We start from the raw sequence: 27,630 nt of genomic DNA, 5'->3' as shown, positions 1-27,630 counted from the left end.
CACCGGCTGCCACGGAAACTGCCAGTGGGAATAGAAGAAACAGCACTTCCTGTTTCAAACAATCATTTCTGCTGTGAGTGTGAGCAGCTACAGAATGATTTGGACGGCTTACCATCCATCTCCACTGGTTGAATGAACAGCTGTGACTTCTCACCACCGCCGACAGCAGCTTTATGAGAGGAGGCTCAAGGTTGGCTGCTTGAACTCTTTCAGTTTGCTATTTCTATCGGGCTAAGCCCGTAAGCCTGTACCAAAACAAGCTGAGCATTTTCGTTAAATCATAGAGCTGGCTTTACTGTACACGTTCGTTGTTCGTTTCATTTCACATTTCCCTCTCCTGTCAGTCGCCTCTACAGTAAATAGTCCAATATTTCAGGCTAATCTTACACCCTTGCTAATAGGCAGCTACGTACTTTATTACTTGGTAGTAAGCCCCACGGGTGAACAAGCGCAGTGGCTCCAAACATGTGTGCGTGTGACATCTTTATGTATTTTATTGTTACCATCAACCCGATGTGTGCTGCATGTACAGCTGTGACTGACAGGATACGCCTTGTAGCAGCAGCAGCGTCCCTACTTGTTACGAGATGCTGTGAAACAGTTGACTGCCACTTAGCTAGCCCAGAGCTCACTCTGTGATCTGTGTGCATTTCACATACAGGCTTACAAATGCCACACGTATAGTGTGTTAAATGTGGGTCAGCAAATTGTGCTGAGAAGACATGGAGCAACGCAGTGCAAGGGTCATCGCCACTACAGCGCATGATCCAAACAACTAATGTTTACAGATAGGTAAACAACTGTTCTCTAAGGATACCAGTTGGCCCTTATCTCCCTATTTTCCACACACACTTTGTTCATATTTGTGTGTAATTGTGGCCTGCTTTTTACTTCTGTACTCTTGGTGGGTTATGTCTTTAGGCTCCTGCTCATTTTAAATTGTGTAGTATGCTTTGCTTGATATGCAGTGGTCATGAAAAATATATTTATACCAATCAAGCATAACGTTCTGACCACTGACAGGTGAAGTGAATAACTCTGATTATCTCTTCATTGTGGCACCTGTTAGTGGGTGGGTGTGCTAGGGAGCAAGTGAACATTCTGTCCTTATAGTTGACATGTTAGAAGCAATAAAAATGGGGAAGCAAACAATTTGAGTCAGTTTCATAAGGGTCATATTGTGATGGCTAGATGACTGGGTCAGAGCATCTCCTAAACTGCAGCTCTTGTGGGGTGTTTCTGGTCTGCAGTGCTCAGTATCTATTAAACATTGTCCAAGGAAGGAACAATGGTGAACTAGCCAAGGATCACAAATGCACTTGGGGTACAAAGGCCTGTGTGGTCTGATCCTGCTGAAGAACTACTGTTGCTGCTTGTAGAATAATGTAATCCTGGTTTGGTTCTGGAAAAAAACAAACAAGCAAACAAAAAACTGAGTCCATCACAGTTTGTTGCATATGGGGCTCCATAGCTGCAGACCAGTCAGGGTGCCCATGCTGACCCCTGTCTACCCCTGAAAGCACCACCAGTGAGCATGTGAGCCATGAAAGAAGATGTGCCTAATCTGATGAATCATGTTTATTTGATATCATGTGGACAGCCAGGTGCATGTGGGTGCTTTGCTGGGGAACACCTGATACGAGGATGGACTATGGGAAGAAGGCAAGGCAGTGTGATGCTTTGAGAAATGTTCTACTGGGCAACCTTGGGTCCATGTGGATGTTACTTTGAGACATGCCGCATATCTAAGCATTGTTATAGACCATGTACATGCTTTCATAGAAACAGTATTCCCTGATGGCTGTGGTCTCTTTCAGCAGGATAATGCGAGAGGCCTGAGGACAGAAAACATTCCAAAACTGAGACAGCTAAATAATAAAAGACATGATCACATATTAAGAAAAAGATATGCAAAAGTAGTTGCAGATAGACAGATGCAACCATTTAAAATGTTCCACTGAAATGAGAGTACAGCTGCATTTTTAATTTTTTTTTGTAGCTCTTTCCATTTATCAGCAGTGAAGTATTTCAATCCAGGTTTTCTAAGTTCAGACTGATCAGGAGGTACAGCTAATGTTAAAATGTCCCATGACCTGACATTGTAAGTACTGGTTTAAATTCAATCAAGGAGCAGGGGTAAGCTAAGGGAATCTTGGGAGCAGAGCCTTGTAAACAAACACCATACAATGCTGCTCTCTGCGATTTGCTAGGGAACACCATTCCACTTTTTCATATAAAATATAGTGTTGAGTAAGAAAAGAATCACTTGTGATAAAATCATAATGCACTGCGATACAGTGAGGGGAGATTGTCGGGGGAGACAGATGGACTGGTATATTTTCTGCAGTATTGTAGAATCACTGTATCCATTTGTTGTGATAAAGACACAGTTTACTGTGAAAGCAAAACTGTCAGTTTTACTGGCTGATCTATGTTCCTGCTTTTATATATAGTCACGTGTGGTTTGGAGTGACTAAAAAAATGAGAGAAGCAGCTGAAACGTGTTTCCTCCAAAGTGTCTCTGGGCTCAGCTTTAGAGAAAGTGTCAGGAACTCATTCATTTACAAGGGGATTTAAGGTGTTTTAACCATCTGACTAGGATGATGTTTCACACATGTCTAAAAGGGAGGGACAAATCCCATGCTGGCATGGGAACACCATGGTGTCCCCCAAGAGAGCTAGAGGAGGCGGCCAGGAAGTGGGAGTTCTAGACTGCTGGCTCCACGTATAAGTCCACGCATGGACCCACTGTGAAGGATTCAAATTGAGTTTTTTACTGATCTGCTTAAATATAGTGTCCAACCCTATCTCTGAGCCAATTTCAATTATTTTTGCCATGTCCAAAACATTTTTATGAGGTCCAGTATATTTAAACACACACTTGAGCATCTTTACACAGCAGCTGATGCCAAATGATTAGGTACACATCCCAGTATTATAGCCTTTCATTGTGGGAAAATGTACAATGTAATTTCAAAGCCACATTATCAGCATGAACCCTTTTCTTCGCCAGGTTCCAGGTGCAGCCATGCCCGTCTCCCTGCTGTGGGCTGTGGACGTCTACGGGCGGGTCTACGGCCTGTCCACGGTGGGGCAGCAGTGGGATCAGTGCCGCGATGCCCAGATGGAGTTCAAGCGGGTCACGGCGGCACAGGAGTGCTGCTGGGGCATCGCCTGTGACAACAACATCTACCTGAACGTTCACGCTTCCGACCTGTCCATCCGCTACCAAGAGGAGACCTATGAAAATCAAGTGGGTCTCTGTGACTAATTGGGGGGTGTCATTCTTTAATGAGTTTATTTACATTAAAATAAGTTCTTGTAAAAGCCGAGAAATATGTAATAAGGAACCCACATTATTCGTCTGTCTTTAAGCAAGTTTATAATACCTTTTCTTTTTTTTATTATTGCACAAGTAAAATTGAAAGTTAAAGTTCCCCATTATATGTTCAGCATCCTCATATGGCAGAGTCCTACTTCTCTGTTGCTAAGTCCACAAGCCATTAGGCTACGTGCCTTAACAAGTGAACCTTAGAAGCACGCTAAACCAGTTTTTAATGGGAAAAAATTCTCACAGTGCAAGATCACAAGACCTTTTATAACACTGCTCTGTCATACTATCCCCATTAGGTCGACACTCAGTCATTTTCATTCTTGTGGCTACATCTCCATGGGATATCTCACTAAAAGTGCTGTTGTTTTCCCTTAATATGAAATAAAAGGCAACACCACCGGCTTTAACACAGTTCACTCTCTCTGCCCGACTTTCTGTCAGCGTTGGAATCCCGTTGACGGTTTCTCTGAACGTTTGCTGCCAAGCGACCGCTGGCAGTGGAGCGACGTCACAGGTCTGCAGCACCAACCTCTGGACAGCTTCCAGCTGCCCTCCAGCAGCTGGGAGTGGGAGGGTGACTGGTATGTGGATGAAAACTTTGAGGGAGAGCCCACAGAGAAAGGGGTGAGTTTAAAAAACGTGTGTCTGCTTCAATTACTGCTCTTTTTTCCGCTTCTCGTGTGACCTGTTCAGATGTTTGTATTTCCAGGGATGGACCTACGCCATCGATTTCCCTGCCACCTATACTAAAGACAAGAAGTGGAACTCCTGTGTCCGTCGCAGGCGATGGCTCCGCTACAGGAGGTACAAAGCAATGGACACCTGGGCTAAGGTGGGTGTTACTGCATAACATATGCATGTAATGAGTGCTGATGGGTGAATGCATGTTTTAAGTTCCTGTTTTTCCTTGTGTGCATGGCAGATCCCCTCACAGCACACAACTCTACCAGATCCCTTCAGCGACATCAGCTGTGGAGGTTGGGAGATTAGTGAGGAACCCAGGGGCCGGCTGTCTCTGTGGGCTGTGTCCCTGCAGGGCAAGGTATAGATTATATATAGAGGGCAGCACCTACCTTGTTTTAGGTATCAGAGGCTCAGATTGAGAATTTCTTGATTGTGAAAATAATGTGTGTTTATTAACTGTGTATGCTTCAAATCATTTGCTATTAAAAGAGGAGTTAGACGTTAGCAGCATGCTAACTAACTACTTTAAAATGATATGGTCTCACATATACAATCGTGTCACACCAAAATTGCTTGAAACCAGCTCTTAATTTCCAGAGTCTGTCTTTGTGTCTGTTCAGGTGTGGTTTAGAGAGGGAATCTATCACCAAAATCCTGAAGGCGCTTCATGGGAGGAGGTGCTTCTACCTGGAGAGGTGGTCCAGATCAGCTGTGGCCCAGCAGACCTGGTCTGGGCTGTGCTCTGGGAGGGGCAGCTCATTGTCAGGGAGGGCATAAGCAGAGACTGCCCTAAAGGTACAGATAGGCTCACTGGTGGTAGGGTGACGTGGTGTTTCTGACTGAATGTGTTGAGAATAATATTTCCTGCAATCCAGGTGCCTCTTGGGCAATAGTGGAGTCTCCCAGCTCCGATGTGGGAGCGACACACGTAGCCGTGGGAAACAACGTCGTCTGGGTTGTGACAAAGGACAATAAAGTAAGAAAGTGCTGCAAGCACGTAAAAAAAACAAACAACTCTTACCAAGTTTGCTTTTAATCAGCGGAAGTACTTCCAATACATTAAATATCTTTGCCTGTTGGCAAATAAGATTTTGCATTTTCCTGTGTCAGTGGCTAATTCTGTTTGCCAGTTTGCACTAGCTGAATGTGCAAAGATGGCGGTGTGACCAAGCTAAAAGCTTTCAAATGTTTCACTTATTTATTTATAATGAAGATTTATTTTGTTTCCTCAGCTCAGTAAGTGGAGCATAAGACCAACAAATGCAAAGTAAAAGAACAGAAACAAATATTAGGAGCTGCTCTGCCAATCTTGTTACTTTCTGTGTTGGCACGTCACAGTTCACTCCTAATTTCAACACTGTGACTGACACAACATGAAAAATGTCTAAACATAGTTAAACAGGCTTGTAACAGCTTGTTGTTAAAACTGCAGGGATTAAACCTGCGTCTTCAGAATACCTCTCACTCTACACTCCTGCTTTACCAGGTGTGGTTCAGGCGTGGCGTGAATTCTCACAACCCGTGTGGCTCTGGCTGGATCAGCATGGTTGGAGAAATGATCATGATCAACGTAGGACAGAACGACCAGGTGATTCAGTGTGTCCTCAGTGTAACTGCTGGGAATCTTATAAGGATTACTACATGGCTTTATTACTGCATGTTTGCAAGTGATGTAGTCATGCTGAGGTTTTCTGAAAGTTGCTGGTGTTCATAGGTCTGGGCTATCAGCTCTGAGGACCGAGCTGTGTACTTCAGACAAGGCGTGACCTCAAGTGAGCTGAGTGGGAAAACTTGGAAGGCTATCACCGTTCCCCGAGACAGAGACCGATCCCAGTCCAGCGCCAGCGCAAACAGCCTGCAGAGGTGGATGCGCCTCAGAGGACACACACTCTAGTTAGCTTTTTAAAAATGTTATAATAAAGTTAATTCTCTCTCTGTCTGTGTTTCTCAGTGCCGGATGTTTTTTCTGTGGTGAGGTGCGTGCTCCGTCAGTAGCAAGTGATGCAGAATCAGACCTAGAGAAAGGCTCTGCAGATGGGCCCGGCTGCCTCGTCACCTCCACCTCCCCGGATACCTTTGTCGACGCCCCATCTGACCCGCCCGCTGACACTCCCAAACCTCGTATCCCCAAGGTCACCAGCGACAGCTTCATCTCTGAACTCGTCTCTGATCGAGAATCGGGGAAGACCTCGAGAGATGTTGGAAAAGCCACTCCCACTGTCCTAGAGGAGGACACCATCTCACATGAAGGAGATGCCAAAGCCCCCTGCGCTGGTGTTGCTCTCTCTCCTAGCCAGTCTGGCGGCCCTCTTGATACCCAGTGGAGTAATGTGGATCTGGAGGAGGCACAGAGCCAGCAGGCTCAAACTGGAGCAGTGCTGGACTCAGCTGACACCTGCAGCTTGTCCTCAGTAGCCACCTACACCCTTGCCATGGAGGATCCTTATGGTGGAGACGAGCACCCTCTGTGGGCCTGGGTCAGTGGAGGAGGCTGCTCTGTGGACAGTCACTCCCAGCTCAGCTGGTTTAACTCTGTGAACACTGCATGTGAGTTCAGTGAGCTAACTCACCGGTGACTGATTGAACGTTTAGATTTTTATGTAACTTTAAGTAACATGTAACTTGTATAAAAGAATGTAAAGTCAGTGCTTATGCTCAGTTTCAGGGAAACTGCGCTGACGTCATTATTTTTGTCCTTTTCTTCATCCAGCCTTAGTCCAGTCAGTCCAGTCCATGAGTTTGTCAGTCAGTCCAGCCCAGACGGCAGCTTGGCGAAAACAAATCTTTGAACAACTCAGCGAGCGGACCAGGAGAGAGATTGATAATTTCAAACATTATGAACAAGCCATAGAACAGGTACCTTCTCAACCATGCACTTTACCACCCATTTCATTCATTAGCATGTCATTTTAATTGTTCACTTGATCCAATCCTGTTGCAGTCTGTGTGGGTGAAAAAGGGAAGCATGCAGTGGTGGAGAGACTGGAAGCCACATAAGTGGATAGATGTTCATTTTGCCTTGGAGCAGTTCTCAGGACCGGAGGGCAACAAGGACGGCATCCTGTTCATCTATTACAACTATTATGAGGAAAAGAAGGTTAGAAGGAAGTGTGCGTTTGTTTAGTAAAAAAGTGTCTTCCTTAAGTTTCATATATTAAATTTTCTTTAATAATCATTTACCGCTGGCTGCGACATAACACCAAAGCAGACTGGCTTACTAAAGGCTTACTGTATATTTCAACTTCTCTTTGCTAACACTTTTTTCAGTACCTGCATGCCTTTATCAATGAAGTTACCATCCTGGTTCCTGTGCTAAATGACTCCAAACACACTTTTGCCATCTATACTCCTGAGCGGACCAAACAGAGGTGGCCTATTAGATTGGCGGCTGCCACAGAGCTGGAAATGCATGATTGGGTGGGTATAGAAAGAAAAAATAGCACAGTGGAAAGTAATAATGTAATACTATGCATGTATTTATTCATGTATATCATCTAAAAATGTGTAGTCTTCTTTCTGCTCTCTCTAATGATTCCTCATTTGTTTCTCCATCTTTGGCTCCCTCCGTCTGCTCTCTCCTGCTCTTCAGCTGGCATTGTTGAGCGTGTCATGCTGTGACTCAAGGGGGATCCAGGGTCCTCCCTCCAAACAGGCCATCTGGTCCATTACCTGTAAAGGGGACATCTTTGTCAGTGAGCCCTCACCTGGCCTAGAGGCCGTGCCTTACCCGACACCCTGCGACCAGATGTAAGAACGAGCAGCACGTCACTAGACTGATTGCTTTAACCTTCTGATATATGACTTTCTATTCTAATGACTTAGCTATATTTCTTTCCTCTCTGCAGGTTCTGGCGGCAGGTTGGAGGCCATCTGCGTATAGTGGAGTGTAACAGTGTTGGGATAGTGTGGGGGATCGGCTTTGACCAAACAGCCTGGATCTACACCGGGGGCTACGGAGGAGGGTTATTCCAGGGACTGGCAAGCAGCACAGATAATATTTACACCCAGACGGACGTTAAGAGCGTTTACATTTATGAGAATCAGCGGTGGAACCCCGTTACTGGCTACACCAACAGGTACTGTGCAAGAGTGGAGCTTCTGTCGCTTTGGAAAGTGTTGTCAGAATATATGCGATAATTTGTTTTTTAGAGTAATTCTGCTATGTCAAGGACACAGAAATATCCAGTCTAATACCTAGCTGTACAATATGTCCACTGTGTAACACAAAGTCAGTTAAACTCCAGGGATACCAATCTGTCCTTTTAGAAAGCATAAGAATTAATTTAATCTAAACCGGTTCAAGTACAGGAGCAGGTGCACTGGAGAAGCGACAATTCAATTCAAACCTCCAGCAGAATCAGGTTCATGGAGAGGCGGCCGTCTCCCATAACAGTTTGGGGGGTGAGCGGAGGGAGACAGGACAAAAGAATTTAATGATTACTAATGGTTTAAATGCAACGTCGAATATAAACACAAAGAGGTGAGTGAGGAAGAAATACTCATCCACTACAGCTTATTGCAACTAAGTTATGGTTCAGGCTTAACTATAAGCTTTACCTAAAAGGAACGTTTTAAGCCTGATCTTGAAAGTAGAGCGTGTGTCTGTCTCCCGAATCCAAACTGGCAGCTGGTTCCACAGAAGAGGGGCCTGAAAGCTTACTTGAAAACTCAAGTAAGCCAGCAGTCTCAGAGTGATGTGCTTTGTTAGGATACTGAGATACTGTGAAGTCTTTGAGATCGGAATTTTAGAAAAGGATTTTAACAGGGAGTAAATGAAGAGAAGCCAGTACAAGAGAAATATGCTGTCTCTCAAAGTGCTTCCTGTCAGTGCTCTTGCTGCAGTGTTCAACTGAAGGCTTTCCAGGGAGCTTTCAGAGCAACATGATAATAATGAATTGCGATAGTCCAGCCTAGAAGAAATAAATGCATGAAATAATTTTTCAGCATCACTCGAAACAGGATGTTTGTAATTTTAGTGATTGCACAAATGTATGAAGGCAGTTCTACATATTTGTTTTGTGTGATCACTCCTGACTGAATTTACTCTAGTTTAGATTTTTGGCATTTACATTACACTGGTAGTACAGCTTGTCTAACATAGTACACACATAAGTAAAATTGCAAGAATGTTTTAAGAGTGTGAAGGAGACATCAGGAGACAGGACCGGTATTTGCTCCTCTGTGCTAGGAGAAAAAGGAACCTTACAAAAGTACTTGTAATAGTCATGTTCATGTGTCTGAGCAAAACTGTCAAAAACAGACTCAGTGACAGTTTCATCCTTTAGTGGCACCTGTTCTCATGCTTGTCCTGCTCCTGTGTTGATGCTCTTTTAGGGCCCATCTCCTGTTATCTCCTCTGCACTCAGACAAATATAACTGTAAAGAGGGGAAATTTTCACATGTAATAAATGCAATAGATCTCATACATTTGTTAAAGCTGCAGTAGACGCAGTAGAGATATAGAAAAGGGGGAAAAATAGGTGTCATTTTTTACATAAGCCTCTCCCTGCCAACACCAGCAGGTGCAGGTGTTTCACTAAAAATAAGTTAATCCAGAATTTCTGATCCCATTCTCCTCCACTTTAACTGTTACAGCAGGGGATTTTAGGTTTTTTAATACTACTTACATTAATATATGTGTGATTTTTATTTTATTTTTTTATTTTTCTGGGAGACGGAGCCCAGAAAAGAAACAGGATCCTACTTTCCACAATGACCATCTAATTAACAGTGTACTGAAAGGTTGCCTAGCTACACCAAAAACCAACATCTCATCAAGTCCATTTGAGATTTCTATATTTTATTTTATTATTATTATTATTTTTACATAAACTGAGCAATTGTAGAAACATTTAAAACTTTGCCATTGCACTCTGGTGTGACAAACAGCCATTTCAGCTGAATCACATGTTGTTTTGATTTGTGTGTTTTCTGTCATTGAACGTTGCTATTCTTTCTTTTAGAGGCTTACCAACAGACCGCTACATGTGGAGTGATGCTTCAGGACTACACGAGTGCACAAGAGCAAATACAAAACCTCCCTCCCCTCAGTGGACATGGGTAGGCAGACACACCCAAAGTGGGAGATTCCCCGTGTTGATCTGTAACCGTCTCTGTGATAATAACATTAGCTGCTATTCTTGCCTTCTAACCATTAGTTTGAAAAATACTATTATCTGTTCTTAAATATATCACAGATAAGGGGTGTGGCCAGACCTGCAGGTGCGTTGAGTGTTTCACTTCCCCTGTTTGCTGTTTTCAGGTGTCAGAATGGGCTATCGACTACAGCGTGTCTGGCGGGACGGACAGAGAAGGCTGGCAATATGCAGCTGATTTTCCAGCGTAGGTTTCATATGCCGTTCCTGAAACCCCACCTGCTGCTTCACTTGCTTCAAACTATGATCTTGATTTCTTTATCTTTCCTGTAATTCATTCTTTCGCTTCCCCGTGTGTCTGTGCAGGTCATATCATGGCTATAAAACGATGAAGGACTTTGTGCGTCGTAGGCGATGGGCAAGGTACTATAAAAAGCATCACTGGCTTATTGGTCTGTGCACTATTTATTCAGGAGGTACACAGCACTCTGAAAGTTGCCATGCCATCAAATCAGCAATCAGCCAAATATATTATGGTGCTAATCATATAAAGTTTGTTACTGTAGAATTTTAAATTCTGGAGAAAATCTGAAATAATGTGCAGGAGGGTATTTAACAGAAGAGATTTGTTGTCAAGGACACCTTTGAGTGTTTATTTGTCCTTCATGCGCAGGAAGTGTAAACTGACCACTACAGGACCTTGGCAAGAAGTTCCCCCTATCGCACTAAGTGATGTAACCATCCTGCCATGTGCAGCTCAGAGCACCGTGGACATGGTTCCTGTGTGGGCGATCAGTAACAAGGGCGACGTGCTTTGCCGACTGGGAGTCACCGCCCTGACGCCTGCTGTGAGTCATTAATAATATGCAAGCGGACACCAAATGAACTGGTTTAACATCTTTGGAGAGCCACCATTAAAGCTTATTGTCATTTTTCCGCTTGCATAACAAATGCACACAAAGTACAGAGAGGTGCATTAGCACGTTGTCATTTATTTTTACAGTGGAGGTTCTTTTAGTTCTAATGTGGGCTTCTAGTGTGGAGAGTTTGAGAGATATTTGCATTTATTTCAAATACAACCACTTCAGTCAAAAGAAGATTGTAATTTCTATCAGCAGGGCCGGCATTAATGACAAGAAATATGATATGATGATAATGATGACTGACTAAGTCAGACGTTCCATGAATAGGAGCTGTTTGTGGGTTGAAAGGTGGCTTGCAGCATGCAGATTTGCCAGAGTTAGGGTAGCTATATTTGGCTTAATTTCTCATTTGGAGAAAGAGAATTATTGTATTATTTTATGCTAAATTTATTAGTGCTTCTAAAGACAAGATTAAAAAAAAAAGAAAAGGAAAAATCGAAATGATGTTTATCAACGGACCAAAAACGTCCAAAGTTTCTTTTATTTCTGTTTCTGTCTATGAACATCTGAATATGGAGAAGCAGGTTTTTGAGAGGTAGTCCTTTCTCCGTCTGCTCTCTCTCAGGGATCTTCATGGCTCCACGTGGGAACAGACCAGCCTTTCAAGTCCATCTCCATTGGGGCTGCCAGCCAGGTGTGGGCCATTGCCAGGGACGGATCTGCCTTCTACAGGGGATCTGTGTCACCACAGAACCCAGCAGGTCAGTGGGGAAAAAATGAAAACTGAAAGTGAAGGCTGAAAGTTTTAATTACATTTGTCATGTCTGCATATTGAAATAAAATAAAACTCAAGCAGATGCATTTTACCTGTGTTTTATGTGTGCGGGTGTCTCCCTCTGCAGGAGATTGTTGGTACCACATCCCGTCTCCAGCCAAACAGAAGCTGAAGCAGGTATCTGTGGGAAGAACGTCGGTCTTCACTGTAGATGAGAATGGTAAAGCGCAAAACGCAGCCCAGATTTTTATTTACAACTTAGGTTTATAAGTTACTTTTATAGATGAATGGCGTAGTGTGTTCTGTTTATAGTTCCTGGTATGTATTTTTTACGAGATGTCTGATGTGGGTGTTTTTCTATCAAGGTAACCTGTGGTACCGACAGGGTGTGACCCCCAGCTACCCTCAGGGCTCCTCCTGGGAACACGTATCTAACAATGTCCGCAAAGTCTCTGTAGGTCCTCTGGACCAGGTAGGACATTATGGCACCACCTTCATCCATTTCATCTTTAAAAGCTGAATGCAGTTAACAGATTTTATCTCACATATTTACAGGCATGGAAGTTCAGACTTCTTGTCTGTACGTACCAAATCACATGTTTATTTGTGGGTGATTTTGTTGCTTTTGTTTTGGGGCTGCAGGTATGGATCATAGCAGACAAGGTGCAGGGCAGCCACAGTCTAAGCTGCGGGACGGTGTGCCATCGACTCGCAGTGCAACCCATGCAGCCCAAAGGACAGTCCTGGGACTATGGCATTGGGGTAAAGAAACCGAACAGTATGGCTGTACAGTGGTGGAAAATAACAGTTTCTGAACAGTTTCTGACTTCTGTGCTAGTTTCATTTTAGTGGAGAGAAAGAATATCAACCAAAAAACACATGATTTTGATTTATTTATAAATCAATATGTTTTGGGTCATTGTCATGCTGGACGACCCATCTACAGCAGTCTGGCTGAGGGAAGGAGATTCTCATCCAAGATTTTACAGTTCAGCTCCTCAGTGTGCTGAAGTTGTCCTGTACCCATTGCACAAAAACAGCTCCAATATGAAAGCGATTCAGTTTCCATCCAGGTGATCAGGAGTATTTTGCGATTGACTGGACTGATTGTAAACTGTAATCTTAGTTCAGTCAGTGATTTGCAAATCAATTTATAACTTTTTATATAACATGTTTTTTCTGGATTTTTGGTTGATATATATCTCTTTCCAGTAAAGTAAAACTACCATAATAAATTAGAAACTACTTGTTTCTTTGTGAGTGAGCAAACTTACTCAACATGAGGTCCAATAATTTCCCCTACTGTATATGTGTCATGAGTGAAATTGTCACCATTTTTTTGTACTGATCCTGTCCTTCCCAAAATGCAATGGGCCAACTAAATAAAGGCATATTGTTATCACAGTAGTGCTGCAGTTTATTGGTAGTTGTTGATATTTTGAGCACGGCAGTCTCCAACAGATATATTTATACATCACATTTTCCCACAGACTTAGATTTTTTTTTAATCTTCTGAAGTTTGTCTTTTAATGCTAAAAAGCATCATCAAGCATCCTGTGCAGCTTGTTCAAGTAAAGTAAACGCTGTACATAATCTGGGGTGTGTTCAACATGCTAATTGTAATATTATTTTCTTTTGGCTTGTTTATTTTTTTATTAAAAAAAGAGGGGTCAAATTTTATATATGCAGTTTTTTACAGGGGAAATTTTTTTAATGAGTTGGATGGAACTACAATTACCAACACAATGTATATCAAGCTTATTGCTGTTTGAAAAAACAACATCAGTAGCGTAAATATTAGTTGCTGGAACACTTCAGTCTTCATGTGCAAACTGCAGTAGAACAACAACAGAAAGGTGTGGCTCCCAGTTTTCATGGCTTTGTTTAGTGCTTGAGATGGTAAACAAGCTTATCCTCAGCAATAATAATTATAACCCCTGTGTCATTGTTTTTAGGGTGGATGGGACCATATCACAGTGAGAGGGAACTCTGTAGAACCGCCCCACATCCGTCTTCCCTCTCTAGCAGACATGTCCACCTTATCCCCTCGGAGCCTGCTGGAAGTCAGGAACACGGAGGTCGACAGCGGTACTTCAGGATGTTAGACAAACACAAATTTGTGCACACAAACTGTATAAAAAGAAACAAACTCAGATTACCTTTGTAGTATTTTTTTAAAGCACAGCTTATTTTAACACTGGAATAGCAAGGTGATCCTTAAATCCTTAGGTTAGAGTTCTCACACCTTATGAGCCGGTGAAACAGAGCAATGGATTTCAGACAATCAGAGCCATCTCTGATGACAAACATACTGATCTGATCTGTCCCTGTGTTGTTTTTCATTTGTACTAGGCATTCATGTGATGGTAAGGGCGTTTCTGTGTATGTTTCTGTAAGTGTGGTTATTCTTTTGCCATTGAACTTAGTGGTCTTAATTCATTTTTGTCCTTATTTATTAATCGGGATGTGATGCTCATGATATGTGTGGTTTCTGTGTATAGATTACCACAACAAGTTAAGGTTAAGATGGTAGGGGGGTTTTTATGAAAGATGTATATTTTTTAAAATGTGCTTGAATTGTAGTTGAATAGTTGCTGGACCACCAGCTTCAGAGTGAGTGCTGTTTTGCATTTTATCCCGTGAGCAACAAGTTAATCTGATGCAAGTTTTATCTTTGTTTACTTGTCTGCTGACCTGACACACCGTTGGCACTACTAATACTTTTATGTGCATCTATGTGTCATCTTTTGGATTCTGAAGACAAGAATCGGGGTGATTATTGCATGTAAAAAGTCAGCTTGTGAGGTAAACTGAACCCACTGTTAGCTGAATGACACTGGCTGAGAGAATTGTAAAAATACACTCCGAAACACGCTCTGTAATTAGCATTAGTCACTTCTAATCAGTCAAGTATTGTTTCTAGACAGATCGTAGAGGTTTACCCATTGACTGCTTTTTGGAGCCAGTATGTAGCAGCTGTTAGAACACCTACACTGGTTTAAACTTGCACATGGCTTGTGCAAAGACTTCTGATGTTATTACCTAAAAAAGAAAATCTATCATTATCATGAAGCGTGTACACTGGTGAATATTGTAAAAAAGGGGAAAATTACTGTAGTCTTATAGCTGAAACGCTCAAACTGAACCTTCCTCTTTCTCAGGAGTGTCTGCATTTGCATGCTGTTTACTTCCTTTGACATAATGGTTGTAGAATGACTGGGCAGTAAGGAAAAAAAAAAACACTATCTTTTGTTGCAAAATTGCAAAATACTAGTATCTACTCAGTTTCGTGGCAGTTGTAATATTACACAGACTACTAAACATCATGCACGGGCATCAGTTTATGTCGATAGCTGCTTAAATGCACCTTCGCTGTCTAAATCTGCTAACTATTTGTAAATGTTGCAAGTGTACAGAGATCTCTATTATCTGTGAATACTGAACATTGTGTGTGGTCCATTTGTGCATGGTCAAAAAAAGCAACAGTCTGTGTCAATAATAAATAAATGTATTTATTAATAACAACTTCTCAAATGTTTTTTTTCCCCATTATGATGTTTCACACAAAGTTTGCAGCTTAAACACACATGGAAACACAGCAAGGAGGGGGGATAAGCAAGTAACATACACGTTAAATAGACTCTGTGCCTTTAAGAACTCTTCTGTGTGCAGAAGAAGAGAAATGAGTTACGCGTTCAGATCAAGGGTGGATTATCATTGTGAGCGCTTTCTTGCAACAACACCTCAAAATTTAAGCCTTCTGCTTGGTTGTCTTGCTTTCGTGGATGCAACAGTTATGGCTCAAGGTTACACGGAGCAGGTTTCTCAAGAGTCGATACAAGAAGATGGCAAGATAACACAAAAGAGAACAATCCCCTTCCCCAGTTTAAACCACAACACGCAAGAAGAAGAAGAAAAAAAAATAAGAGTGGAAAATTAGCAGCCCTTCTTTCCTGGGCACATAACATTACACAACTATGGTCCATTTGGTTTCACTTTCCAGTCTGCAGTCTTCATGTCTGCTGTATAAAATCCTTCCATATTTTGCATGGAGTTCTGCACAGCCCACCTCTTCCTAGCATTTATTAGAGGTCTATGATCTGGGGGGGGGGAAAGAGCCCACTTCCTACAGGAAACACAGCTGAACGTCTCTAAGAGCAGTGTGACTGTAGGAAGTGGGTAATGTTTGATTTGTCCAGCCCTCCTCTTGGTGGATCCCCTTGCTTTAATCTTACTGTTAGCTTTGCTGGCTGAAGCTATGCATGCTGGTGAGGTATTGGGTGAGACCTTCCTCCCCCTCCTCCTCCAGGTGCTGCTGGTAGCACTGGAGGAGCTTGGCAGCGCTGGCCTCTGAAGGGACCCCGCCAGCAGGCAGGCAGCCCCCTGACATATCCAGGATGATGGTGGTCAAAGCTTTGATGTAATTCTTAGCCAGGGTCAGCGTTTCGATCTTGGACAGCTTCTTCTCGGTTTTCACATGCGGGATGGCCTCACGCAGCGCTTGGAAGGCATTGTTGAGTTTGTGCATGCGCTGGCGTTCCCTTTCGTTGCTTTCCAGTCGACGGATGCTCCGCTCTTTGGTGCTGGAGCCGTGCTTGCGTCGCCGGCCTCCTCCCTGCCTCTTGCCATCGCCGCTCCTCAGAGAGCCCCTCCAGGAGCCACGGATCCGGACCGAGGCCTCTGAGCCTTCCTGCTCGCTGGAGCCCGGCTCTGTGTCTGGCTCGAATTCTGGCTCCGGGTCGGACCAGGTCCTTCTGGATGGCTTCACAGCCTTCCCTTTGGATTTCATCTTGCTACTCCTCTTATCTCTGACAGAACAGATCTCAGCTTCAACAAACCTGGAAGACAAGATAGGAGTGTTAAGGAAAAGAAAAAAAGGATATAAAGTGGCCCGCTTCATAGTTTTCCTTCAGTCAGCTCCAGTTCAAACAACGTGGCATCCTGTTGTATCTAATCAGACTCTTGCAGTGTGAAAACTCCATGATGTTGGTCTGTTACTCCACACCTCTTACCCCACAGTTCAGAGATAATGCCCATGTCAAGGTTACACTCACAAAAACAGACCTGGCAGCTCTCAGCAACAGCAAAGCTCTTTAACTTCACTTTAACTCACTGCATAGTTTGGCTTCACATATTAAGACTAAACCATCAGGTCCTAAACTTATTTAAGAAGAGGTTCTATTACTATTATATATTTTAGATGTAAATTTACAAACAGTGACAGTTTAAACTATACTATCACACGCTGTCAGATAGAGCTGTTTTACATAGATAAGTACGCACAATAAAAAAAACTACGGGTATTTCTCCATCATCGTCATTATTTCCCTAACCTCAGCTTAATCACACCAACGGCAGTGCTGTAACCGATATGAAGATGAGCAGACACAAGTGAAAGTCACTCACAACACAAATGGAAGGGAACTAAAAGCCTTACCTGGGAAATTACACTAATATTCTCCCTCCTGTTTCTTTTTACAGAAAAAGCGTCAGCATGCAGCCGGCCATGATCAGCGCCATAAAGTCAATTAAAGGAGCAGTGGGAAGGAGGGAGCGCGAGAGCAGCACATCAGCGCGAGGCTCACAGATAACTGTCACATGTGAACGGCTACCTGTTGCTAACAGATGTACACGTCGCGCTGTGCAGCCAATCAGAGAGATAGCCCTTTCCCCCGCTAGCTCCGCCCTCAACCCCAAACCTCCCAACAACCTGCTGCTGTTGCTGCACAAAGTCACAGATGTGCAAGATTTACACTGAACTTACATTTATAGTAGGATGTTTTTTATTTTTATTTTTGGGGGATTCAGATTAACTTTGGCTCCCACTAATGTTTTCAAACGATACTTAGTAGTTGGTGGAAGCAGCATTCAAATCCAGGGATCATCTTATATAAACATGGCTGGGGAGACAGATCTAAGTGTCCTGCAGGCTTGTGCGCTGTAATATCTGTGCAACTGTTCATTTGAGAAAAAGCACAAGTAGCAGTCAGAACATGACTATTCAGTTCAGAAAGTGAAATACGTGGCGTACTTTTATAAAATATTAACTAAACAATTAGTTGAATATGCATACTTACCATTCACAAGTTCCAGCTGATAGCTGATATTTGCATAGATTCTGAGAACAGGAAAAATTTGTGTGCCATAGTTCAGTGATGAAAGAAATATTTAATAAAATAAAATAAAATATTTAATTGAAACCCTTTCATTGTTAGTTTGGCCAGTTTACCTGCTGAATTAGGAATATTTTGATGTGATATTTTTGCGTTTCCTGCTTCCCATTTCTACAAAGTGTAGCCGTTTTGCAGTTGACAAGTAAAATGTTAAGGATTTACTGGCTAACTAATGTAACTGAGCAGTTTTACTTTACTGTATTTCATTTAAAAAAAAAAAACAATTAAGGCAAAATAATGAGATTGCAGTGGTGGAATTGAATGGTATGGTACCCTTACAAAAACTGCTCTTTTTTCCATACTGATATGCCGTTAACACGCTCAGCAGCAGCATTTCCAACTGTGAAATGCTTTTTATTCATTCAGATGAATGTAAGTGAACCTTCTTCTTTTGCTGCTAAGCTGCTGAGGTGCTCTTACCTTTAAGACAACTGTAGTAAAGTTAGTTCGTCTGAACAGTTAACATATTTTCCATTGTGACTTATCACCTTCTGCTGCTTCATTTGAATACAGTCCTCCAGGCTACAGCTGAATGTAGGCCTCATTTAAACTTTGCTCCAATATTTGCTTTTCAACAGACAAACTTTTTGAGTTTTTTGCATTACATTACTTCTGATGGACAGCCTCAGGCCACTAGAAAACTATAAAAACACAAAAAAACACACACACATTACAAAAAAACATGCCATAAAAGAACAGCAGAACAACTGCAATTATTAACACGCTCCTTCTTCACATGGAAATGTGATCTGCAGTAATCCAACTGTTTAACTTGGCAGCCTAATGCAGCTGTTGGCAGTTAGGATTACTTTATGTTGTGGTAGCAAGACTACAAAGACAGGGAGGAGTCACTGCGGTGACGTGTACTGTCTGTTCATCAGTGACTGCATTTGCTGTGTCTGCAAACATCTGGAAGATTAGGGACAAACACTGATGGTCTTCAATTCCACACTTTGCTTCAGTGACACATATACACAGGCAGAGAGACTCACAAGGTTAAATGATTGCAGTTATGCTATTGCAGTGCATAGATATTGGATGTTTATATATGGACGTGATGATTCCTCATTTGGGTAGGTACGAATACATAAAAATTTAAAAAAATGTTGGGGAAGGGCTTAAAGTAGGGGGGCAATGGGCTTGTCGCTTCAAGCTACCTGCTTTTGACATTTGAGTTTTGGTGTTTTGAAATTCAATGTGGCGAATGAGAGGTGACTCTGACTGTGAATCTGAGACACAATGCACGCTCTTGGGATAGCAGTTTGTCAGACATAAGACTGACCTGCTGTATCCTCCCTTTTGACTCTAAAGGCACCCAGAATTTCCAGAATTAACATCACGTTTGATTTGGGGAGGGTTGAAACTAGTGATGGAGAACATAATCTGATTAGAAAGGTGTTTACTGAGGTCAAAGGTCAGGAGTGCCCATGGGCTGTTTTCTCATAGTATTCTACAGTATCTATCTTTTAGAAACCACAGGAGTTGCCCCTGACTGGCAAGAAGATTAGAAAAAAACAAAAACCAGGTTTAAGACTCATCCACATTGGCCTCACTTTTCAGATCTGGACGCTATGAACAGGTTATGTGTCGGCGGCACACATACAGCTTTGTGTGCTTATTCTGCTTATGGCACTGACAAAATCTGTCCACAATCAGAAAAAACATGAAAACCTCTGCTGGGGCTCTCAAAATTGCCTCAGTTGTGGTTCTAACTATACGACCTACACACTCACAAGGCCTAAACATTGGTGTTGCTGTTTGTGACGAAACAAAACTCTAGAAAACATACAAAACTTCATGTTTTTGACTTTTAAGATTAGAAAGTTCAGCTTCATGGCAGTTGGTCAATACATTTTTTCTATTTCAACAAGTTTATGGCTAATGGGTTTCTTATTATTTTAGTTACTCCCTTTAGGGGTCACGACAGTGGATTATCAGCCTCTATCTCATTTCTATCATCCACCTCAGTCACTTCAACCCACTGCTTGTCTTCCTTTGCTCCATCCATGAATCTTCTCTGAGGTCTTCCTCCTTTCCTCCTGCTTGAGAGCTTCATCTTCAACATCTTTGGTCCAATCTTTCCTCTGCACATGCCTAAACCATCTCAGCCTCACCTCTCTAACTTTTTCTCCAAACCTCTTAATCTGAGCATTAGCAACATTAGCACAGTGTTGGGATGTCACAGACACAGCAACGTTACAGGTGTGAAGCTCCCAGCTTTTAGAAGCAAACACTTCCAGCGTTTGATGCCCTTGAGCAGCTTGTGTGTGTTTGTGTGTGTGTGTGTGTGTGTGTGTGTACTTCTATTACTCGTGTTGTGGGAACATAAACCTATTTACACAGTCACACAGTGGGGACTCGCCTCCCATATAAGGACAAAAGCCCCCAAAGTCCACATAATGTCAATCATTAGAGGATATTTAGGAGGACGCTTGGCTTAAGGTTACTATAAGTCTCTAATAAATTAGTGTGATTTATTTTGATGACTTCTAAAGAGATGTGTGTGTGTGTGTGTGTGTGTGTGTGTGTGTGTGTGTGTGTGTGTGTGTGTGTGTGTGTGTGTGTGTGTGTGTGTGTGTGTGTGTGTGTGTGTGTGTGTGAACAGTAAGACAGGTCTTGCCAGGTTTCCTTCCCTCCTCAGGTACATTGTATCTAATCAACCAAACCTTGCTGAAGTTGCCTCTGTGGAAATATTATCTTTGCGCTTTAGTGTGCACAGTTTCTGCTTCCATTGGCCCTAAGGCTTACACTGTTTATTTTACCACAGCTGCTGATATATTCTGAGCTCAATACACTTCAGTAATGAGGCAAGCAAACAGGGCCCCCACAAGCATGCTCTGTTTGAGCAAAACGAACCGTATAAACGACGTATTTTCTTCAACACCAAGATTAGCCTGAAAATTACAAGAATTTAAAGATAAAGTGCGACTGCAGAAGCAGACAGGAGTTTGTTAAACTCACGTAAGTTTGAGCAGCCGTGTTTCTGTTTCCTACATCAGGTCCAAGGACGCAACCTGGCATAAAGAGTAGCTTCCAAAGCAGTTTGCAGCTGGAAAGGCACCAGCACTCTTATGCAACTCTTATTTGCCGTTATTTGACATCATGGGCAGCAATCTTGTCATACCAACAACTGTGAAAACTGAATGCGCTGTCAGAGAGTCCTGCTCGGCTGTGATGTCATGAATGGCAAATGCGCTGAATCTATTTGGAGCAAAGACGTAGTGAAAAAAAAAAAAGCTATTAAAATCCCTGAGTCATCATAAAAGGGGGAGGGCGGGTAGGAGATGAGTTAGGGTGAAGAGGAGAGATCTGGACGATTAGTCAGTTTTTCCATTAGGCCAAGGCTGGCTCTCTGAAAGAAAAACAAGTGTGGATGTCACATTAGGCCATGGCGACAGTGAGATGGCCTTAGGCTGAAGGCAGACATTCTGATAGAAAGGCTGTCTTTACTTTACCACGTGTCATAAAAATCACCACATGCAGCTCAGTATGTGTGTGCATTTGCGTGTCACTCACCCTTATCTCACTCCAGGTCTGACTCAGTGACATAGGTGAGGAAAAGGCAGGTTTGGGGTAGACAGCCATTCTCTGGTCTGGACTGGGCGGTCCGGTTATGTGTCTGCAGTAGGCTGTAGGGATGAGAGTGCCTGTCATACTGAAAATGGCAGCTCTTCTCCAAAGCCGAGAAGTCATCCTCCCATTCGAAGGCTGCACGCAAAACCAACCACATGCATAATTAGCGACACTGACAACCGTGTGATATCCTGCAGTGCATGGTGCAACCCTTGATCTTGTTACATTGTCATAAGCCTTTTGTTTGATACAGATAAAAAGATAAAACTGTTAATAACACTTTCAAATATTATTTAGAATTGTACTGCTGCTGCTGATGGTGATAACATCACCATCATATTTTATGAGCTCATTGTTCCGTCTCTCTGTAAATAAAAAGGAAAAAGTAACTAAAAAACACAGTAACTTAAGTGTAGCATTACTTCGGTCAAACTGATGACATAGCTGATACCCTTATCTCCGTCAAATTGATAACTGTCATGAACGCCAGCCTTTCTACAGCTTCATCTGCAAGCCACTTTGCAACCCACCTCGAGCCCAGCTCCTTCTTTTCATGCCAAACCCAATTTTGTTGCTATGGATACCTGAAATAGCGAGGTATTGCTGCTGCTCTCCCTGCCTCAGCCTTTACATGATGATACTACTAAATGTAAATTACTGCATGAATGAATGTGTTACGTAAAAGTGTAATATTTTTCACTGGTACAGGTGTGTGTTTTGCTCTTTTTCTAAATAATGGCATACAATTTACAAAATCACTTGTGTAATTCTTGAAGACATTACCATTATCTTCTAATGTGACACCTGGCAGGTTGCAGGAATAGCTGCTCATCAGAGACGTGTAAGGCTCGAAGTGCATCTCCAGAGTTGGACTCTCCTAAGAATAAACAGGAAGTATTCAGTCAAGAATAAGTCGTAAGTGAGGAAGTAACATGGTTGAAATAGTCCTGTTAAAAACATTTAATAAACACATTACTGGCTACAAAAAGATAAAAGGCCTCAAAATGCATTAAAATAAAGGTTAAAGCAGAACAGGAAATCAGTACCTGATCAAACAGGTAGACAATGACATCATCATCAAAAGACACACTCTTCCTTATTTTCACTTTCCTGTCCCGTCCGCATGATTCTCCTGGATGATTGTAGTTTTGAGAGGATGCTGGAAGTCTTCTGTGGTTGGCAGTATTTAAATTGTCTCCGTCAACATTTTCCCTCTGGTCATTCTCAGAGTTAGTGTTCGGACAGAAGGGCCATTGGGCAGTGGAGCTTTTCATAGCTGTCGTATTGTTGTTGTCACTGGTAAGACAATCACTATTCTCAAGAAAAGTATTGCAATTCTGCAAGGAGTAAATGTCACTAAAAACTTGTGCTGGCATACAGTCATCGCTGAAACTGATAAACTGGTGATCTTGGCGGGCGGCCATGTTTAAATTCTTTGTGTTCAAACTGTGTCCCACACATTTAAACTAAGTCTTGTCCAAGTGGGGAATCTGTATCAAAAAGATCAAGCAAAACAAACGCTGGTTGCTTGATCTATCGGCGCTGGCGACAGAGGGAGAAGGATGATGATGCTGTTACCAAGCTTGATCTGGAGTCAGTGCGCCTCCACGCTTTACAGGTTGAGCTGCATCTTTGAAAACAGAAGCAGGTAGTCCCTCCTCGTCATCCTGTATCATCTGACCTGAGGACATCCACAAATAAAGCTCGTCATCCCTGTATGAATGATTCACAATGACTCAAACAGCTTCACCTCAAACTAATTAATGCACTAACCTACTGTCTGACCACCTACATGTGTTTCTTGCCTTGCTGTTGTCATGGTGATGTTTGTGCTATCAGCATACTCACAAATGGGCAAATACTTCAATGAATACAGAGATAATACAAGTTATAATAAAATAAAATTCATTATGTAGGCCAATACACTCACTATGTTATAGTTATAATTAAAAAACCCAATCTATATTGAATATAATTTTACTGTTTGCTCATTTTGTAAAGTCTTGTAGCCAAACTGATTTTACCAGCTGCAGAGTGCCAATGTTTGTTCCGTTTATTCCAATATTTACAGGTTTATTTACCTCTGAAACAAATCTTTGCTAGTGAGAATCTTAAAATGCATATAGTGAAATGGTAGCTGGGATTGGAACAGTTTATTATATTTTGTATATTTAGCATACACTATTAAAAATGCAGACATGTGACTAATAAAACAAAATCTTGAACTTGTAACTCCCTAAGTGAGGGAGTTGAGCCACTTTGTTGTGTTCTGAGGGGATGTTTGAGTTCTACTTGCAGTATTAGAGGGAGGGGCCACTGCAAATCATCATAAAGTGATTTACCTTTATCCTATGATGAAATATTTCTATCCTATTAGAAGACTTTACACTCCTACATAGCACCTACTTGGGGTGGTGCATTGATTTAAATACTGAATTTACACCCTTGCAAATATTTTTGAAAGGAAGCACCCCCCAATTCATGCAGCATGACCAAAGATTGGATTTCAAATAAGTTCTTCTGCAGTCATGCCAGCATAAAGACGGCAAGAAAAGTAGTGTGAGGACCAAGCTACAACATGCATGCCTTTATTTACACCTCCAAATAAGCCCATGTAACAACACTGGACTGTCACTGCAGTCCAGTAGGGTTGGAGAGGCATGTAACAAAGGATGAGTCTAAAAAATTATGTAAATCACATGTTTGAAGTCATCAGATCTCAGTGTTTTTAGCCAGTTTTCTACCACAACCATCACTGAAACACCAACTGGTGACTTTCTTTTCTTTTTTTTTAAAGAATGGCGCTCCGTCATTTCTGAATAGTTCCAGAAACAAAGAAAATCAATTGCAAGGAAGAATGAGGCTGTTTTGGGGGTCATGCTGGCACACTTAACATTGGTTTTTCCTTTAATATGTCACCAATCTCCGCAGTTTCATCACCTACCAGCTAACGGTGTCGATGGCACATTCCACTTAAAATTAAGCTGTCAGTGCTCAGGCTCAAATTGCCTTTTAAAAATTATGCCCCAGTAGCTTAAATATTAAAATGGACTTTTTATCGCCTGGCCAGAAACACTTGGATGTTGATGGTGTGAGGATGGAACCTGTCGTAATTTTAAAAATATGACCAAAAAATGACATGCATGCTTTTTCTAAATAGGATTCCCTTTTGTGTGTCCTCTAAATACAATTCCTTGGCAGTGTCAGCTTATTAAGGGTTCAGTTGCGGTGCCCAGACATCCATTCAGTGTCTCTCAATAACAGGATGTGCTGAAACTGATTTGTCAGCCTTTGCCCGGTGGCTGAAGCAGCGACCGCAGATGCACGCATGCACACAAACACGTACATTATTTGACCACTCACTCCTGAGCCTGAATAAATATCGAAGCCCATCCGTCCACGGAGACAAAGACGCAATAGGAAACTTTCACCGCTCTGCAGTAACCAAGCAACCACTGGATGAGTGACTCAGGAAAGGAAGAGAGGAGCTGACTCACAGCAGCTGTGACGTAAACGATGTGAAAAGACACACACACACTCTCATGGTCGCACACGCACACGCACACACACGTATGCAGCAGGCCGTAAAGCCTGTAATCTGCCCTGTTTCGGGTAAATTAACACCTCACTGTGTAACAGGTGGACAGACTCGGGATAAGATTATAAAACTTCCAACCAGCCAAACCATGAACAGATACCTCAAAGGTCTACAAGTAAGAAAAGGAAAACACTGCACATTACACCCTTAGTGTCTCCAAATACTACACAGACTCCAAGGCATAATTAAAAAGCAAATGATACCTTTTCCTTATTCCTTTTTTAGTGCATTTCCTCTTAGAAAGCAAGTTCAAACTATCCAATGAAATCACCAGTGCGGCTCCGCCCCCGAAACGTTTTAACTCTGTAAAAATAAAGAGAAGAACCTGCTTATCGATTCATATGCGTTGCTGCATCATGACACTGCATAATGTGTTGCACCATAATCTCTGAGCAACGGCAGCAGGCATGCACAGCAGCAGCACATTTCTTTTCTTACCTTGCATTCAGTCGGCCCAAGTAAGTCCCCTGATTTTAATGCATTGCAGGAACCTTATCGAGGAAAACAAAAGAGATAAGCTAAGCATACGGAGAAGAGAGAGAGAGAGAGGAGAAGGAGAGATGCACAGAAAAGCAGTTGGTGGGGGTTGGATGTACAGTACACTCATCCGGGAGAATTCCCGGCAGCAGAGTGCAGGACAGGGATCAATAACTTATCCCGTCTAATGTAACACATCTGTCCTTGCTGGTGGAGAATAGCATCAGCGTGAATGTCACAGTGACATGTAGACTTATATAAAATCTGTGACACTGAGTGGCTGTTACATTAATCTCAAAGATGTTACAGTATAAAATACGTTAAGACATGTGTGTTGGCAGCATTTCTTTACACTTTAAAATGAAATGATAAAGCATTTGTTTATGTTTTCCTAGGGAAATGGAAAATAGGTGCAATGATTTGTTGAATTATGTGCAAACATACATGGAGATACAGTACATAAAGAGAAAACGATTTTAACAAGTTTGAAAGTCAACATTTGGTTATGACCACCTTTATTCTTCAGCACAGTCTGAACGCTCTTGGGGAGCTTTCCTGTAATTTCTTTAAGTAGTCTTCAGGAATAGCTCTGCAGGCTTCTTCTTGAAGAACTTCTTTGGATCTTGGCTGCCTTTTGTTCTGTCCTCTGTCGAGATGATCCCACACTGCTTGAATAATGTTGATGTCCAGGCTCTGAGGATGCCAATTCAATTTTTTATCCAGGTGTGCTTTTAATGCACTGGCAGGGTTTTTGCGACCACTGTCATGTTGAAAAATGAAACTATGAAACTGTTTTCAGTCAAACTCTTCTAAGATGTATTAAAGTATTGAATAGTGGATCAAAACCTGATGGTACTTTTATGTGTTCACAGTTACACCAGTTTTAACAAGACCCTCAACATCACTGGTAAAAAGCAAAAATGCAACTCCAAACCATTACAGTGTTTTTACATGGCTGTACCTCTCACTTTCCTCTCTCCTGAAAAGAGCAGTGCAGCATTTTCCAAGATTTTTAGTACATGAGAAGTAATTTTCTGACACACTACACTGTTGACATGCACACAAAATAGGACAGTCAAATCTCAGAAGTAGAACCAAACATTTACAGCTTAACCTTAATATTTGCATATTTGCCAACAAAAGTGTTTCCCTTGAAAAAGGAGTTTCAAATAAAAACACATGACCAAAAATAACTTCATGCATTAGAGCAAAGTGTCCAGTTTGTGTCTGACCTGCTGAAGATAAAAAACTGTCTCCTTAGCAGTGAGTTGGTGTCCTAAGAGTATATATTCCACGCATTTGTAAGGCCAAATACTTGGAAAGACGCCGACAGTCTCATGAGTATTGTTTCAACAATGAATAGCGCTCCCTCTAGAGGCTGGAAGCAGAATAGCAGGCAGTTTTAGGCGCAGACCTGGCATAAAAAATAAATACATTCAAACCCTGATATAATAATATGAAATACACGTCCTACTTTATACATCTTAGACTACTAATGTTGCTGTAGGCTATAATATGTTTCACCTACAGATGGAAATAATATTAAAGCTGCTTCTGCTGGATCATTGCAGCTATAAATAATACGTTTACCACAGCTGTTGACACTGCTTCTGCACATTGTTCCCCTTTTTTTCTGGTTTTACTTTTTATTATCACCATACAGCTTTTCTGTTGACTTAGTCCTCCCCCTGGCAACAAAATCACTGATGCTGGAGTTCTGCTTTACACACCCAGACAGCATCAGGATGTTGTTCCCAGGAGGAAACAGCATTCACCATTCAGTCCATCTCTGCTTTTCAACAGGGAAAAAAAAGACGTGAACGAAGCCAAAGAGACGGACAGATGGTGTTTCCATACAGAATCCTTCCTTTTTGCTTATTGCCAAACTCCTCCTTCCTCTCATTTCACCAGTGTAGAGTCGTCTTCCCGGGCATCATGTCTCATGGCAACCTTCACCCATATCAGGTCAGCCAGGGCACCCTGAATGCTTACAGTACAGTGTTTCAGTACAGTCGACGTTTTATTTTACTGGACTTAGCAGTACATATGAGGATGTGA

At 42.1% G+C, this 27,630-nt stretch overlaps 3 protein-coding genes across 6 annotated transcripts; 1 reads left to right on the top strand and 2 right to left on the bottom strand.

Moving 5' to 3' along the window:
- The first annotated feature begins 10 nt into the window (after nucleotides 1-10).
- tecpr1a (tectonin beta-propeller repeat containing 1a) lies at nucleotides 11-14,991 on the top strand. Its single transcript, XM_031739629.2, has 24 exons — nucleotides 11-190; nucleotides 3,014-3,253; nucleotides 3,776-3,958; nucleotides 4,044-4,166; nucleotides 4,257-4,376; nucleotides 4,639-4,813; nucleotides 4,894-4,994; nucleotides 5,505-5,606; nucleotides 5,733-5,881; nucleotides 5,970-6,565; nucleotides 6,729-6,874; nucleotides 6,960-7,115; nucleotides 7,286-7,435; nucleotides 7,608-7,765; nucleotides 7,864-8,094; nucleotides 9,982-10,078; nucleotides 10,281-10,360; nucleotides 10,480-10,536; nucleotides 10,787-10,961; nucleotides 11,602-11,737; nucleotides 11,879-11,971; nucleotides 12,117-12,223; nucleotides 12,394-12,513; nucleotides 13,707-14,991. Exons 2-24 carry the CDS (start codon nucleotides 3,029-3,031, stop codon nucleotides 13,854-13,856), a joined length of 3,630 nt encoding a protein of 1,209 aa, XP_031595489.1. The 5' UTR covers nucleotides 11-190; nucleotides 3,014-3,028; the 3' UTR covers nucleotides 13,857-14,991.
- A 256-nt stretch (nucleotides 14,992-15,247) lies between these two features.
- On the bottom strand, nucleotides 15,248-17,379 carry bhlha15 (basic helix-loop-helix family, member a15). The gene is made up of 2 exons (XM_031739630.2): nucleotides 17,189-17,379; nucleotides 15,248-16,589 (listed from the first exon to the last, which is right to left on the bottom strand). The coding sequence occupies exon 2, from the start codon at nucleotides 16,538-16,540 to the stop codon at nucleotides 15,989-15,991; it is 552 nt and encodes a 183-aa protein (XP_031595490.1). The 5' UTR covers nucleotides 16,541-16,589; nucleotides 17,189-17,379; the 3' UTR covers nucleotides 15,248-15,988.
- Nucleotides 17,380-20,696: 3,317 nt separating this feature from the next.
- On the bottom strand, nucleotides 20,697-25,674 carry LOC120441532. 4 transcript variants are annotated; one of them, XM_039616848.1, is made up of 6 exons: nucleotides 25,534-25,674; nucleotides 25,367-25,398; nucleotides 22,544-23,178; nucleotides 22,281-22,374; nucleotides 21,441-21,632; nucleotides 20,697-21,276 (listed from the first exon to the last, which is right to left on the bottom strand). In XM_039616848.1, the coding sequence occupies exons 3-5, from the start codon at nucleotides 22,919-22,921 to the stop codon at nucleotides 21,448-21,450; spliced, it is 657 nt and encodes a 218-aa protein (XP_039472782.1). In that variant the 5' UTR covers nucleotides 22,922-23,178; nucleotides 25,367-25,398; nucleotides 25,534-25,674; the 3' UTR covers nucleotides 20,697-21,276; nucleotides 21,441-21,447. The 4 variants fall into 4 exon arrangements, with proteins under 4 accessions (XP_039472782.1, XP_039472783.1, XP_039472780.1 ...); XM_039616849.1 differs by lacking the exon at nucleotides 25,367-25,398 and having other exon boundaries at nucleotides 25,534-25,558; XM_039616846.1 differs by lacking the exons at nucleotides 25,367-25,398; nucleotides 25,534-25,674 and adding an exon at nucleotides 23,290-23,314.
- Nucleotides 25,675-27,630: the final 1,956 nt, after the last annotated feature.

The sequence above is a fragment of the Oreochromis aureus genome, linkage group 8 (assembly GCF_013358895.1).
Source record: "Oreochromis aureus strain Israel breed Guangdong linkage group 8, ZZ_aureus, whole genome shotgun sequence".
In the NCBI taxonomy this organism is placed as follows: domain Eukaryota; kingdom Metazoa; phylum Chordata; class Actinopteri; order Cichliformes; family Cichlidae; genus Oreochromis; species Oreochromis aureus.
Note: the sequence above shows the minus strand (reverse complement) of the source record. Positions and strands in the feature narration are given on the sequence as shown.